General features: G+C 37.4%; 1 protein-coding gene across 1 annotated transcript in view; it reads left to right on the top strand.

The window, feature by feature from the left end:
• The first annotated feature begins 5,477 nt into the window (after positions 1-5,477).
• LOC114648910 (polyunsaturated fatty acid lipoxygenase ALOX8-like) overlaps positions 5,478-17,161 on the top strand; it is a 35,891-nt gene continuing 24,207 nt past the window's right edge. The window contains exons 1-6 of the mRNA XM_051925254.1: positions 5,478-5,641; positions 6,866-7,070; positions 7,639-7,720; positions 8,169-8,291; positions 11,754-11,857; positions 12,798-12,971. Coding sequence (XP_051781214.1) covers positions 5,486-5,641; positions 6,866-7,070; positions 7,639-7,720; positions 8,169-8,291; positions 11,754-11,857; positions 12,798-12,971 — 844 coding nt within the window. The 5' untranslated portion in view covers positions 5,478-5,485. The remainder of the gene's footprint in view (positions 5,642-6,865; positions 7,071-7,638; positions 7,721-8,168; positions 8,292-11,753; positions 11,858-12,797; positions 12,972-17,161) is intronic.

Consider the following 17,161-nt stretch of genomic DNA (forward strand, 5'->3'; position numbering starts at 1 on the left):
TAGACACAAGGACAGAAACAACCCTGGACAGGAACATCTAAGGGCACTCTCTAATTCTTGCTATTTCAAGGCCAGCTTAAAATCGTCATTTACTCTAACATGAACCTTTTTAAAAACACAGAGAAAATGTTTAAACTCCATGGTGAGTAGATGAGGATTCAGGATTATGGCTAGATAGCAGCAATAATAACTACATCATCACATATACTAACAAAAAAGTGAACATACCTGAAAGACCTCCTACAAATGTCTGGTACAAGGATAAATGAGCGTTTATGGAGAGGACAGGGTGAGTCTTAAAAGCAGAGTCTCATTTAGTGTGCAAGCTGAAATGGAGGTGGTTAAGGAGGGTGCATTATTGATTCAGAAATAGAGTGCTTGGCCACAATGTGTATTTGAGGGTTGTTGATTAATTTTGTTTCAAATTTCTTTGGGAATGTTTTGTCACCCATGAGCCTTGGCATAATTTAAACCAGACTGGGTTTAGCTTACATAATAAAAAGAAAGAAAGGAAAACCTTTTATCTACTATATAATAAAACACTAAGGTCTGTGTCTCCAAGACCTCAGAGCAATCTTATCGGTCAGTTTGACTTCAGTGATGCAATAAAAGAGGACATGCATGTGAGAGACACTCAAGCAGGACTAAAAGCATACTGCATGAGCCAAGGCAAACTGAAAGAGCTGCTATCAAAAATGGCAAGTATACAACCAGACAGCAGGCAAGAAAGGCACCTCAAAAGTAATGACTTAGCCTGAGAAGCAGGCTTTGCTGGAACAGCCACAGAAATGCGAGCCATTCACACACAAGCCAATGCAGAAAAAAGGCACTGAAGGTACATATAGGGCAAGAGATAGCAAATATTTTTTAATGATTCCATTAGCTGTCTATTAGTACTGTGGCTAGTATTTAAATAAAATATGTTATTATGCAGGGGCGCCCACACTTTTTCGGCTTGCGAGCTACTTTTAAAATGACCAGGGGCCTCATGTATAACGCCGTGCGTAGAACTCACACTATAACATGGCGTAAGCACAAAAGCGGGATTGGGCGTACGCACAGAAAAATTCAGATGCCGGAATCTGTACGTATGCAAACTTCCACGTTCTTCCACTACATAAATCCCGATCAGCGTAAAAAGTAACGCATGTGCACGCGTCTTCTGTCCCGCCCCAACTCCTCCCAGAATTACGCCTCTTTGAATATGCAAATCAATATAAATAGCCCTTAAGCTCAGCCTTCTGTGAAAAGACAATGGGAAAAGCACGGGGGAAAATATAAGAATTTCAGCGAATACCAAATGGAGGCAAAGGAAAAAAGTACTGTTTGTTGGTTTAAACAGTGGTATAATCAACAAAATGAAGTTGATCAAGTGACAGAGTGTCAGGGAAACTTGAAAGCTCAAGTTCACAAAGTCGCACAGTGCCCGAAATAAAACAGAAATCACATATCAAAGTCGTCGTGAAAAGGCAAGTCGTAGCCCACCGTCTGAGTGTCATATGAAAGCTTATTAGGGTACAGACAAAACAAAATAGGCACACAGTGGGAAAAAAGCACGAAATGTCAACTTTAATCTCGAAATTTCCACTTTAATCACATAGTTTATTTTGCCATTAAAGTAGAACATCATAAACTTCATCTTAAAATCGTTTAATTTACTAGTTTCTAAAATCCCATTTTAACTAAAGTAGCACATTAAATGCTTTGTTCTGTATTTGATCTTCTATGTGCTCTGTGTGTGAATCACTACCTGCTTCTTAAACGGGCTTTCTTTTTCTCCGACAGCACACATAATCCATTACATTCGTGATATTACAGCTCTCTGAATAATTAAAATACTGAGATGTACACGTGATATCTTTTTCATGATAATAGGAGTTAAAGCATGTTATTAAACATGGGAACACGGTGGCGCAGTGCTTGTTCATGTCTCACGCAAGAGGCTTGCTGCGCCATGCGCGACCTCGATGAAATAATTTATTTCAGAAGTACTGTCTCTTTCAAACGTACTAACCTCCAATTCCTGTCCTTACTTTTCTTTCTCCAAATACCCAATCGCCACACAATCAGCTCTGTAATAGACGTGAAGCCATTTGTAAGCTTAGAACGCCGATTCTTCAAAACTTTTAAGGAACATTGAAATATCTTCGTAGTACATGTTTAATTATTCTGTCCGTCTATCCTTCCAGTGTCGCGTCAGCACCAGCAATAACACAGCGCAAGGCAGGAGCTATCAGTGAACTAGCTAGCGCTGTGGCACCGTGTCCTCACATGTTAAATTATTAACAATACAGATTATTTAAATGAAGTTAAAGTTTTATCTGTATACTATAAGCAACATATTTTGCTGCATTTCATCTTAAAAATGATATTGTCATCATACGCGCTTTATAAAGTGGCGCAGGTTGTGCAATATTATAACTGTAGTGTAAGTTTACAGTGGGGTAATTGTACTTATAAGTACAAGCAGCTCTACAAGGAGCACTTGATGGTCTGATTGAGTGCGTTTATAGTTCTTGGGATGAAACTGTTTCTGAAACGCGAGGTCCGTACAGGAAAAGCTTTGACGCTTTTTGCCGTGGTTGAGGTGGTGTGTACTTGAAACTGTATACCGATAATTCTCTTTCCGATCAGCTGCTGCTGTGATTCCCCACTCAGATACAGTGATATAAATACTCCGAGTGGTGCAGTGAGAGTAATATGGAAAAAGATGATCTGCAGTGGCAACCCTTAACGGGAGCAGCTGAAAGAAGAAGAAGATGCAGTGAGCGTAACAACGCTAAAGCAGTTATGGTATTTGGAATACTATGGCTATTCCCTGGACCATTATATTGCTACAGGTTAATTACAATCAGATGCATTACACTAATAAACAATATGCAGTTAATTTCAGTGTATTTATAAAGTCGCGTCAGGAACGTGGGTCTAAGAAAGAAAGGATGACCACACAGGAACAGTAGCACTGCTTTGACGCTGGGTGCCGCCAGTCTGCAAAACCGAGCGGAGAAATTGCATACGCCAAGGTATGAGGTACCGTGGAAATGTGCATGGCTTTACGCCAAGTTTAGGTTTTATACATCGCGATTTGAGCATGGAAACGTTTGTACACAACATTTCTGTGCATACGCACCGTTTATACATGAGGCCCCAGGTCTTTTTGCGTTGCTGAGTTCACCAGTGCTTGCTTTCTTTCCCAGGATGTACCAAACTGTAGATTTTGCCACTCGTAATATTGTAGCAATTTCTCGGATGGGTTTTTTCTGTTTTCACAGCTTAAGGATGGCTTCTTTCACCTGCATGGAGAGCTCCTTTGACCGCATGTTGACTGTTCATAGCAAAATCTTCCACATGCAAGCACCACACCTCAAATCAACTCCAGGGCCTTTTCTCTGCTTAATTGATAATGACATAATGACGGACTTGCCCACACCTGCCCATGAAATAACCTTTGAGTCAATTGTCCAATTATTTTGAGCCCCTGAAATGAAGAGATTGTGTTAAAAAAATGCTTTAGTTGCCTCACATTTTTATGCAATCGTTTTGTTCACCCCACTGAATTAAAGCTGAAAGTCTGCACTTCAACTGCATTTGAGTTGTTTCATTTAAAATTAATTGTAGTGATGTACAGAACCAAAATTAGGAAAAAGTTGTCTCTGTCCAAATATTTATGGACCTAACTGTACATAGAATAGAAATGCCAAGTGGTGTAGTAAAGTGTAGGACTTCAAAATTCACCTTGATGTTATTTTGGAGAAATTAGGTGCATAAGCTTTGTTAGGCTGAATGATCTGTTCTCATCAAAATGTCTCTAATGTTCTAATATTCAGGGACCCTAGTACTATAATTGTTCTTGATTTTCTTTTAAGTTGAAGGTTTCCCAAGTTCAGAGAACATAAACTGTACAGTTTCAGACTAAATGACATGAATGTTAAGTCTCTCTTTAACATTTGGTCCAAAGTGGGTTACCTAAACTTTGTGTTTAAACATTGTTCTGAACAATCCATTCACAACACAGAAATTGATTATGAAAAAATAGAATTAAACAAGCTAATCCGACTAATCACATACCACCAGATATTATCATCATTCCCTATGTGAGAGCTGAGAAACTGAAGTTTCTAAAATAGTTTTGGTTTCTTTGAAAAGGTTGACTAGCCGCATTTCAGTTTTTTGTGGCTATGGAATGACTAATTTCAGGAAGAGAAAGGCAACCGCATGATTAAAGAAGGAAGAGGAAGAGCTCTACTTCTGTTTTATATTGGAAGAGATATACAGAATGTATTTGCTATACTCAAGGTCACTTGAAGTATGAGAATTTCATTGGCTGGTAGAAATTAGCACTTTTTTTCCTAAATCCACACTAATGAAACATGTATAATTTTAGCTCACATAGAAAGAATAAATGAATGTTTATGAGGCTGAATAGAACATTTGCATAGTATTGTAAATACACACGTACTGTGTATATGTATATATACAAAATTAGAAACATCCATCCATTTTCCAACCCGCTGAATCCGAACACAGGGTCACGGGGGTCCGCCGGAGCCAATCCCAGCCAACACAGGGCAGGAACCAATCCTGGGCAGGGTGCCAACCCACCGCAGGACACACACAAACGGGCCAATTTAGAATCGCCAATCCACCTAACCTGCATGTCTTTGGACTGTGGGAGGAAACCGGAGCTCCCGGAGGAAACCCACACAGACAACATGCAAACTCCACACAGGGAGGACCCGGGAAGCGAACCCAGATCCCCAGGTGTCCCAACTGCGAGGCAGCAGCGCTACCCACTGCGCCACCGTGCCGCCCTAAAAATTAGAAACAGCATTTTGGCTATTTAGCCACCTTCAGGTGTTTGTTTGAACTTTCTCCTTTTCTCCGTTTTATAATATTCTTTGTATCATATATCAGCAGTATTAAAAGAATGTGCTGATCAGATTTAGTTAGCTGTACCTAAATTAGCAATTAGCTTTTATAGGGACAAATAGCATATCATACTGCCTTAATCAGAAAATACGCTGACTGGGAATGAAAAAAAGATGCTGAGAAACATATCAAATCATGCCACAGCTGCCAACTTGTTGCTAGTCTAAATGTCACGGAAATGTTATGGCCAAAACTATTGCCTTAAGATTACTGGCAAGATGTTGACACTGATCTTTCTGTTCCTCTCCCAGTTAAACACTCTATTAAATCAGAATGGTAACAATAGTTTGTACTATAAAAATGACAAATACAGTTACATGATTTTTAATCATCAAGGTTTTCTTTTCTGAATTGTATATACACACACCTTCACTATAAAGTCGAGATCAAAAATAAAACAGCCTTTTACGGTATCTGTAGGCAGTGCCTCGTGCACAGCCCCGGAAAAAGGAGGTGCCAAAGCACGTTATTCGGATTAAAACAAGCCCGAGGTTACAAAGACTTCAAAGCCAAAGAAACTGAATGCTTAGAGGCTGCTGCGAATCAGCGCATCACGATGCCAGCCCTAGCTAAGTACAATGTTCAGGTGACCACGGGAGACTTCCCTCACGCTGGCACACTTGACAAAATATCAATAATTCTGTTTGGGACGAAAGGAGAAAGCAACAAAACTACTCTGTTCAATCTAGGAAAGATGCTTTACCCTGGAACAGTGAGTAATCTGTCAGAAAAGTGAATATGTCCTGGACAAAATGTAAATGCAACAAATAGGAACGATCAACAAACTATACCTGCATTCGTTCTTTTATGTTAAAATTAATTGTACAAGCCAAAACAGTTAGAAAGCGTAATATTAATGAAAGGCGATTATTTATGTATGTATGCATTTATTTATTTACGTACTCAATACTATTATTTATTTATTTATTACTTATTTGAGTTATTCTTTAACAATATGAAAAGTTTAGATCGAGGCGGCGTGTTTAAATTAATTAACCTTGAGAACATATTTCTAAGCGTTGATGGTGTGATTTTAAGAACATAATATTCTGTGACAAGGGGAAAGTTCAAACAAACAGTTGAAGGTATTAAAATAGCTGAAACGCTGTTTCCATATTTTTTTGTTCATATATGCATAATATAGATATGCATTATATATTAAGAAATTACTCCAAATCATTACCTGTTTTCACCATTTTTTGTCTACATCAATTATCTTAGGTTAGTTTCACATGGAAATCGACCGAGCTTCTTAAGCATTTTCAATATCTTGACAGTTCTTCCGAAGACTTTGGCTTTGTATCAGTTCTTTTAGGCATAGCCACGGTACAGTTTTCTTGAACTGGACTCTGGTGCTTCGTGCAATACTCATATGCCAGGTAGCCTGCTTTCCACTACCGAAAAGGCAGTAACCTTAAAGTAAGACACTTTTAACTTGTATATTGGGAGTGAAATTATCCACAACTTAAAATATTTGATAAGGTAAATTGGTATTGATAATCAATCTTCAAAACTGTCTCCAGGTTAAGATGGACATTTTATTTGGCTGTATACAGAGCCCGGAAAACATATTTAAAATTAGGGGAAAATAAAAGAAAAAATACACTGCTCCGTGGCGGAGAACAACCGCTGCCGGCGGGTTCGCGTCCCATGCCCTCAGTTTCGTGCAGGCAGTGTGTTGTAGTGGTTAAGGCTTCGGAGTTCAATGGCTGAGGTTGTGCCTTCAAATCCCGTTACTGACGCTGTGTGACCCTGAGAAAGTCACTTGACCTGCCTCTGCTCCAATTGGAAGAAATGTAACCAATTGTATCATAAATGTTGTACGTCGCCTTAATTGGATAAAGGCGTCAGCAGAATAAGTTAATGTAAGCAATTTTAAACGCAATGGAATGAAATTTGATATGTTTCATTTATTTTTATGTGGGCTTCTTCTTAGACCTGCTCCTTTCAAGTGCCTTGTTATACCGATCTTGGTGATATTCTGCTGATCAGGCTCTTCAAGGAAAAGCACGTCTTCTTCCCCAGTGATGACTGGTTCTGCTCAAATGTTTTGGTAAAAGACCACACCGGGAAAAGGTTCCAGTTCCCTTGTTACCAGTGGATAGTAGAGAATGGACGTTTTGACCTTATAGAGGGTAAAGGTTAGTTCTACAGCCATTTAAAATCAGCAATGGAAATATTATTTCGAATTCTATTATTTCTATTTATTCATTTAATTTTTTCCAAAACTCTGATCTGCCATGACTATAAAACCTGTTTAGTAAATGAAGGGAACTACCAAATATCTTAAGTCAATAAGCACATCTGCCAAGCTCAAAAGAAAGATTGAACAAATGTTTAACTGTATGTTTATTGTATATTGAAATTGTTTTATAGTAAAGACCAAAAATCAAAATATAGCAATAGAATGTAAACATGATGGGAATTTGAATTCCCTAGACAGGATGACTCCACAATAAAAGGAGTATTGTCCAAGGTGTTGATAACATGCAAGCTGCAGTATCACATTGTTTTGACTGTGCATAAAAATGATGACAATGCTTACATATTTTGTAAAGCAATATCTGAAATATTAGTTGAAACATCATTTACATTCATTGTCTTCAGTCCATTGGCAGATTACAAATTTAAGTCATTCTTGAAATGCGCAGATCCATGTTGTGTTCATTAAAAAAGTACGCTAAGGTTGATCTTACAATCATGTTTCAGGTACATTTTTTGCTGATGTGGAAAATAACCTTCAGATAAAGCACTGTCAAAACAGACTAGAAGCACACAGGAAAAATTTAAGGTATGAGTCAAAAATGAAAGTATTTATGTAGAAAATGGAAATATAGGCATAGTATTTATTAACTTCTGGTATTTTTTTGGAAAGCACATTATACATTACTTATTTTTTATGCCATTTGCCTTTTTCCAAAGACTGGGATAAATAAAATGTGTGTGAGGGGTTATCAAAAAGTGACTCCAGGATTTTTGATTATCACTTTGATTGAGACATCCAAGGTTAGTCAATATTATATAGGGCCATTCTTCTGGCCCAGATTCTTACCTAATGACACATTGTTTCAGAACATGATATTCCTCCATAGCTTGCACTAATAATATAGCAGTTCTTTTAGATTTAGATTATTGCTAATAAGTTAATATATTTTACGTATTTCTGCTTGTCTGAATACAGCAGCAATTGATAAAGAAGACGGAAAAAGCTTTTTAAGATTGGTTTTCTGTTTCACCAGGTGGACCACTTTCGCAGAGGGTATACCAAGATGTGTGGATATCCAAGATCCAAATCAGTTACCCGCAGAGCTAAGATTTTCATTTACAAAGAACATTGAGCTGGGGTTCACATTTGCCACTGCGTAAGTTTATATAATTTTGCATTTAACTTAAGTACTACTATGTGAAATTGCTTTAGGCTTACACATTTCCAAATTCCGCATGGGACAATAAACCTGTCTCCTTTTGCTTTCTATACCCCACCCTGCCCTTCATTCTTTAGGCACTAGGTCTCATTCTATATTATAATATTTAAGAACAAAGTATTTGTTACATGATCAAACTTGGTAGGCTTGCATATAGGACTGATACAGATTTCTGTTATGGAGGACAAGGGCTTCATGAGCCATTCTTTTTTTATCATAATATTATGCCTACAGAATGTGTTTAAGAAATGCAATAATACTGTACTGTTACATATATTTGGTTAAATATTTTGGGGGGGGGGGGGGGGAATAATCCAGAGCTGCAATTCAGTTGGTGACTGGAGTAACTTTGAGTAGTGAGAAAAGCGCTATATAAATGTAAAGAATTATTATTATTAATTATTATGAAGGTACACTGTGCAGTGGAGTATTGTTTGTAACTGTTGTGAAACAGAGTCACAAACATGACAAAACAGGTGTGTGAGGGTCCCAAAAGACTAGCAGGCCAGGAACTTCAACGTCCTGCTCAGGACAGACTCACTCAAAATTCAGCAAACCTCCAACTGCAACAAGCAGGCAGATGCCTACATTGGCCCCAAAATGTAGGAAAAGCCTTTTAAAGTTCACAAACACGTTACAAAGTCTCAAAGATATATCAAGAAATACCATACAAGGGAGAGGACGGGCATAATCATCCAGCTTGAACAAAAGGCAACAAAAATCTTTATAAAATTAAACTATTTTAACCAAATAGAATTCAAGAAAATGCTTAACAGAACAGGAATGGGTTTGCGTAAAAGGCAATCCAGAGTGAACAAATAAAAATGATCAGCAAAACTGAAAAACACAGAATGCAAATAACACAAACTATAATAAAACTGACAATATATGTTGACAGGGGAAAAAAACACCCTGCCTGTAATATAACAATAACCCTGAAGACAAGAAGATGTTATGTTAAGTAATTTGGTCTTCAAAGCTTACCTGCTTATTTGTTATTTCCACAATTTCAAGTTTCAATGAGTAAAAGATGAATGTCCAGATAAACTTAGACAGTTGTTTAGGGCCAACTGTGTTGCTGAACCAACCAATAATGTACCAGTTTTTTAAATGTCTTTTAAATAAATCTGAGATAATACATTATAATAGGAAACTTGTTTCAGTCTACATCTTGCCTGAAGAAGGGGCCTGAGTTGCCTCAAAAGCTGCATATTGTAATCTTTTTAGTTAGCCAATAAAAGGTGTCATTTTGCTTGATTTTTCAGTATAAATGGAAAAAAATAAAATATTGTCCCACAGATACAAGAAATAAGCCATGAGGCAAGAAATTAAATCTGTTTTTACAGTTTTCACAGACATTCAGTAATCTTACATATCGGAATGTTAAATTCTAACATTACTGGAATATATACATATACTGTATATAAAAGATTGAAGCATATCAGCAAAATCAATATGTTGTGATGGACGGCCGGCGTTTCAGTCCGGCCGGGACGTCCCTCAACAGAAGAAACCAGCCTTTTCAGGACATTACATCCCCTGGGACGCTAGATGGCAGCTCCCCTGGATGGAAATGGTTCCTCGGATTTCCGCAGGGCAGTATGGGATATGGAGTCTGTCTCTTCAGCCCTGTTGGGTGCCATGGGTGCCGCCAGGGGGAGCTCACCAAGAACCCGGGGAATATTACTGTGATGCTAACCCGGAAGTACTTCGGAGTCACAAGGACGGAAACCCGCAGTACTTCTGGGATGCTTGAAGAAGGCGCTTGACCCAGAGAAGGAATACTTCCGGGTCATGGACTTTAAAAGGATTGTGGGAAGCCCAGCAGAGAGAGCCGGAGTTGGGTGGGAGTGTGATGGAGCTGCTGGGAGTGGAGGATTGGTTATTGTTTATTTGTATTATTGATTGTTGGAGAATTGTGGAGTGTGCAGTGTTTTGTGCACTGATATTGAAAAATATTATTAAATAAATTATTCTTGGTGTTTTAAACGTGTGTCCTGGATGTCTGTCTGGTGGGTTCAACGGGGCAACAGCGCCTCTAGCATCCACAATGCACAAATGCGGTGAAAAGAAATCCTGCCTGAGGAAGCAAGAAAAAGTAAACCTGACCACTAGTAATATCAAAAGGAGCTTTTCAGATTAAAATATTGGTAGATTCACGTTCAACTGTGAAGAACTATATGTGGCAAAGTTAAAGTTATGTTAAATAATAAATGTATAAATTTAGGATAGAGTTTTCACAGTTAGCAGCGCAAGTTAGCATAGTATCCGTATATAGACATTGCAGTGTAGTACTATTTCATTAAATATTCCAAGTTTAAACTATTTTCAAATGTGTCTTACAGTTTAAATAGTATGAAATGCAACTCTTTACATCATTATGCATCATTACCAGTTTTATTTTTTGGCATAATGTATTTGCATATCACTTCCAGAAACTTAGTTATTTGTGTAAACAGTTTCTATTTCCATTACTGAAATGAAACAGAGCAGAGCAGACCTTTCCTTTTTTCAAATGCAAGTACATAAATTCATGTAATCATGGGGATTATTTGGCCAGTGCCATATTAGCACCGCCATGCTGTCAGCAGTTAAAATGACAAAATTGGAGCAGGGAGTGATCCCTTACCTATTCAAGGCAGAACAAATAATAACATGAAGTTACATGGGGAGTTACATGAAGCTGGAAACATCTACATTTCTCTATTCAAAATACTTAAAGTGTAAAACTCAATTGAAAATATTTACAACCAGAACACAGGATTTTTAACATGAATCCCTGAGTGATTCATTACCATGAGCTCACCATTTCTTCTGGCCTTGAGAGATCTGGTTTTAGCCATTGCTGTATATCTTGCCAACATGTCAAAAAAAAAAAATTGTTATTGTGATGTAAAGGAGAATATTCTATCAAAGTGACTTTTACACATGATACATATTCTTTGGTTGCTTCTAATCAACAGAACTACTGTGTTCAGAACTCTTTAGTTTTGCTTGTTGTGAGAATTGGTGGTAGATAAGGTGTCAAGGACCTTGTTTGGATTGTGTTGCATGCCATATATGTACAGTTTGCATGTTTTACCCAGTGCTCATTATAGTTTTCTCAAAATACTTCATTTTCTTCCCAAATCCCAAAGATATGCATGATCATTTGATTGTGGTGACTTAGGTAGCCTGATATAAATGAACATAGGAGTACACAACAACATGGTTTCTTGCTCTTTGCTTTTTGCCAGAATAGACTTGACTCCTGCAACTCTGTAATGGGATTTGGGAAATATACTTGTATGAGAAAGATGGGTGCTGCATGAACATAATTGCACTTTTTATAATGGAAGTTTCAAACTAAATTAGGGTTATAAAATCTACAAATTAATTGTCTGTATTTTCATTTTACAGAGTGACAGAACTAAAGCTGAAGGGCTTAACTGATATGTGTGAACCCTGGGAAAATTTGGATGATCTCAGTCATGTGTTCTGCTTTAAGAAGACATATTTGTCTGGTATTGTTAATTAAACTATTCAACTTGTTTCAAATGTTTGAGTATCTCTTGAGAAACATGAAAGTACATATTCATCCATCCATTTTCCAACCCACTGAATCCGAACACAGGGTCACAGGGGTCTGCTGGAGCCAATTCCAGCCAACACAGGGTGCAAGGCAGGGAACCAATCCCGGGCAGGGCACAAACCCACCGCAGGACACACACACAAACACCCACACACCAAGCACACACTAGGGCCAATTTAGAATCGCCAATCGACCTAACCTGCATGTCTTTGGACTGTGGGAGGAAACCCACGCAGACACGGGGAGACCATGCAAACACCACGCAGTGAGGACCCGGGAAGCGAACCCAGGTCTCCTTACTGCGAGGCAGCAGCGCTACCACTGCGCCACCGTGCCGCCCCTGTGCATATTCATCATGTCTTTATCTTGGTGCTTGACTTTTGTAGACACTGGCATTAAGGTTTTCTTGAGCCCTGCCCCTTCGGTTCCAGCCTAAAAGCACTACTCCAGATTTGTTTCAAGTTCCAATTAAAATCAAATAATGCTTTTAGTGGATCACTCCCTGCAGCACTTTTATCATTTTAAGTGTTGCTAGCAAGAGTTAAATTTCCTATAGAGGTAACCATAAAAGAATTTTCCTTACAATGTTATGATTTAATTGAGCAAAGCAAGGTATTACCAATGATAGTATGATCATTATTGGATATGTTTTTGCTCTTACAAATCCAACGTTCAGGAGAACTTACCCTTATCAAATTGAATTTTGATAAAGGTGCTTGGAAGAAAACGTGTTTTAAAACCTGTTTCTTCTGATTGCAATAAGACATCTCTGAGGCCCTATATTATAGAGTGAGTGAAGCAAACAGGGTACTTGCCCTTTAAGTTTAAATTTTAAGTATTCTAATGAGTTTTACTGTTTATTTCCCAAACAGAATATACCCATCATCACTGGACAGAAGATTCATTCTTTGGTTATCAGTATCTCAATGGCTGCAACCCAATAATAATCCAGAAATGCATTCAAATTCCAAAGAACTTCCCTGTTACTAATAGTATGGTTTCTCAGTTCCTTAATGGAGGATCACTGGATAAGGAAATAAAGGCAAGTAATAGTAGTCACATTACTAAGTATCATTATAAAGCTGAAATAAATCCCTATCTCATCTAACATAAGCAATAATGGAAACTAATAAGATTAAAGCAAGTAAATAAGTGTCTTCAAACAGAATTGCTTATTCACATATGAATACTGTTAGTATCCTAGCATGTTCATAATCAAAGGGGGCCATGCAAACACGGTATAAACAGCAAACTCCACACGGAAATAATTTGTCTTGGGATTATAACCCACGATGTTGGATCTGTGAAGCACACACATGCTAACCATTGGACCACCATTTCTTTTAGTTTTGAATTCTTTTACTTTAGATAGATAGATAGAGCAAAACATAGGAAACATAAGAAATATTGGAGTCTCGGGTGGGAAAGTCTTATTTAACCTTAATGATTTGGGATTTTGAATAAGTAAGAGGGTGCATTAGCACACCACCTACAATAATTATTGCACTTACTCTTTCAAACAAACAAAATTTTGTACTCCAGTCATATATGTTAAGTGTCTGGATAAAGGGATCTTTTATAGTGAAAGGCAGAGCCATTTGTCTGAGGAAATATGCTATGGTTTCTACCTTTACCCATTAGGCTTGAATGATAATGATAATGATGTCATTCACTGTTTAACATACATGATATCTTTGAAAATGTTGAAGACTACATCCTGTCATGGCATGGCAAGGAGATATCACCTGCTGTCTGATCCACTTGTAATGATACGGGTATTATAATTATACATCCTTTTCATTACTCGGACGCTTTCTGTTTATGTTTTAATTACAGTTATAGACGTGTGTGTGGAAGAAATTAACTTTTTTTTTCTTACTACCCTAAAAGAGACTGTTTAACATCATACCCTTGGTTTATTGTTATTATTGCATTAAGACTTACTATGCTTATCCTGGACCACTTTCTAACACCATCCCCTGGGTTTATTATCTTATTACTTTAAGATTACTGAAGATTATATTATATATTTTATGCTTATAGTTTGTTAATGATTATATATAATCATTATATATAATCATAGTTTGTTAATGATTATATTTTAGGCATATAGTATTTAGACTATTTTGGCAATAGATATCTCCACTTTATAATCCTAAAACGCCGCTGCGTGGGGGCTTGTTTTGCTTTGGACATGCTCTATTTCTAGGTATGTCAGAGGACCGAGACCTTGTGAAGTGGGGTCCAGCCTCATGTGGTGAGGCAAACTGGGATGGAATAAGGGGGGGGGGGGGGGGGAAAGACAGTAGGTTATATCTAATCTATCCTTTTAATCCTTATAATTATAACTACCAACATAACAATAGGCTGCATGGCAATAACTCTTGGGGAAATAGGAAATTAAGGTTAAAGCTGTCTCACTTCCAGTTCAGACTATAAAATGACATCTAAAACTCAGAATCAATATCTCCATGATGGGACAGTTAACTTTGTGAGCTGGAATGTTAAAGGCCTGAATCACAAATTAAAGAGAAAGAAGTACTCTCTCACCTAACAGGTTTAAACACTAAAATAGTATTTTTACAGGAGACCCACTTACTAAGCAAGGATCAGTTCCGTCTGCAAAAGGACTGGGCTGGCCAAATGTTCCATTCTAGCTTTACAAAGAAAACTAGATCTGTGGGAATTCTCATACATAGAACAGTCTCATTTGTAGCATCAGATGTAGTATCTGATCCGGAAGGGAGATATGTGATGGTCATGGGCAACTTATTTAACTGTAAAATGATTTTGATAAATGTTTATGCACCTAATGTCGATGATAAGGAATTCATACAAAATGTATTTGCATCCATCCTCAATGTGAACACTCATAAAATTATAATGGCTGGGGTCTTTAATTGTGTTTTAAATCCACTCCTGTCACAGGGGGGATGACATCTAACACTGCAAAGATAATTACACAGTTTGTAACTGACTATAACTTATCAGACCCCTGGAGGTTTCTAAACCAAAACTCAAGAGCAATATACTTTCTACTCACCAGTACATCATTGCTACTCAAGAATAGATTATTTCTTTATAGATAATAATTTCTTGCCTATGATTAAATCTTGCAAGTACAATGCTATTGTTTATTTCCGACCATGCACCTCTGATCTTGGAGCTAAAATCACTATGCCAGACACACTCACCTCATAGATGGCATCTTAACCCGCTTCTGTTAGCAGACGAGAACTACAGTATACAGAATTTATATCCAAACAAATCAGTTTCTTCCTAGAGACAAATACATCCTCAGAGGTTTCTGCAGGAATACTCTGGGAAACTCTAAAGGCCTTCTTAAGAGGACAGATTATTTCATATCTTTCCCACAGGAATAAATTAGAAACCAAGAAAGTATCAGAACTAAAGAGTGAAATTACTAGAATAGATGAAGAACATGCCAGGCTTCCAAGCGAGGCTCTACATAGGAAAAGGCAGGATCTGCATTCAGAACTCAACCTCTTGACAACTAAAGAAACTGAACAACTAATTTATAAATCCAGACATCATTACTATGAACATGGAGAGAAAGCTAATAAGCTTTTAGCTCAACAAATCCACAAGCAAGAAGTTCGCAATGCAGTCCCAGTAATCACCAACATGAATGGAGACAAAATCATTGACCATAAAAAAATAATGCACACATTTAGAGACTACTATAAATCATTATATTCTACTGAGTTTAAAGAAGACAACACACAATCTAACACATTTTTGGATACATTACAGTTACCACAAATAGATACTTTTAGTGCACAGGAACTGGATAAACCTCTGGCGCTATCAGAATTACTAGATGCTATAAAGTCACTTCAAGGCGGGAAAGCAGCAGGCCCTGATGGCTACCCTGCAGAATTTTATAAGAAATTCTCCGCTCAGCTAACTCCCCTCCTATTAGCAACATTTACAGAAGCTAGAGACAATCAAATTCTACCTCAAACTTTTTGCCAAGCATTAATCACCGTCTTTCCTAAACAAAATAAGGACTTATTACAATGTGCATCATACAGATCAATTTCACTTCTGAATAATGATGTTAAGATACTCTCAAAAATCATAGCTAGAAGGATGGAAAAAGTGTTGCCTTCGGTAATCACAAGATCAAACTGGATTTATCAAGGGTCGACACTTATCCTCCAATCTTCAACACCTATTTAATGTAATATACACACAAAACAAAGTCAAACACCCCAGAAATATTATTATCATTGGATGCAGAAAAAGCATTTGACATGATTGAATGGAAATACCTTTTCACTACATTAGAGAAATTTGGGTTTGGCCCGAACATTTGTGCATGGATCAAACTACTGTATACCAATCCAGAAGCTTCAGTTTGTATTAATAATATTTGTTCAGACTACTTTAAACTAGAACTAGAACGCCCCTTGTCACCACTGCTATTTGCAATCGCCATTGAACCACTGGCGGTTCACTGTCGAAATGCTAATCAGATAAATGGGATTATCAGGGACTAGAACAGAAAATTTCTGTATATGCAGATGATATGGTACTGTATATATCAGACCCACAAAATTCTATGCGTGCTGTCTTAACAGCACTTACGGAATTTCAAAAGATCTCTGGTCTCAGAATTAATCTGAATAAAAGTGTACTCTTTCCAGTGAATTCTCAAGCATATAATATTAGATTAGACACCCTACCTTTTATCATTGCAGATCAGTTTAAATACCTAGGGGTAAACATCACAAGTAAACACAAAGCTCTTTATCAACAAAATTTCGCCGTCCGTATGGAAAAAATTAAGCAAGACTTGCATAGATGGTCAACCCTTCATCTCACTCTAGCTGGAAGAATTAACATTGTTAAGATGAATATTCTTCCTAAACTTCTTTTTTTATTTCAAAACATTCCAATATACATCAATATATCATTTTTTAAGCAATTAGATTCAACAATGACCTCATTTATTTGGAACTCAAAACATCCTCATATCCAAAGAGCAACCCTACAATTACCTAAGGCAAAAGTTGGCGTGGCTCTACCTAACTTTCAGTTTTATTACTGGGCAGCAAACATACAAGCTATTAAAACCTGGACACAAATAGATGAACATACGCAGGCCTGGTCCGCAATAGAAGTAAAATCCTGCAGTACTTCTTTATATTCCCTGGTTTGTGCCCCAGTAAATGCAAGGTATCAGCAATATACTAATAACCCAATTGTGATA

This window comes from Erpetoichthys calabaricus, chromosome 3 (assembly GCF_900747795.2).
Source record: "Erpetoichthys calabaricus chromosome 3, fErpCal1.3, whole genome shotgun sequence".
Classification (NCBI taxonomy): Eukaryota; Metazoa; Chordata; class Cladistia; order Polypteriformes; family Polypteridae; genus Erpetoichthys; species Erpetoichthys calabaricus.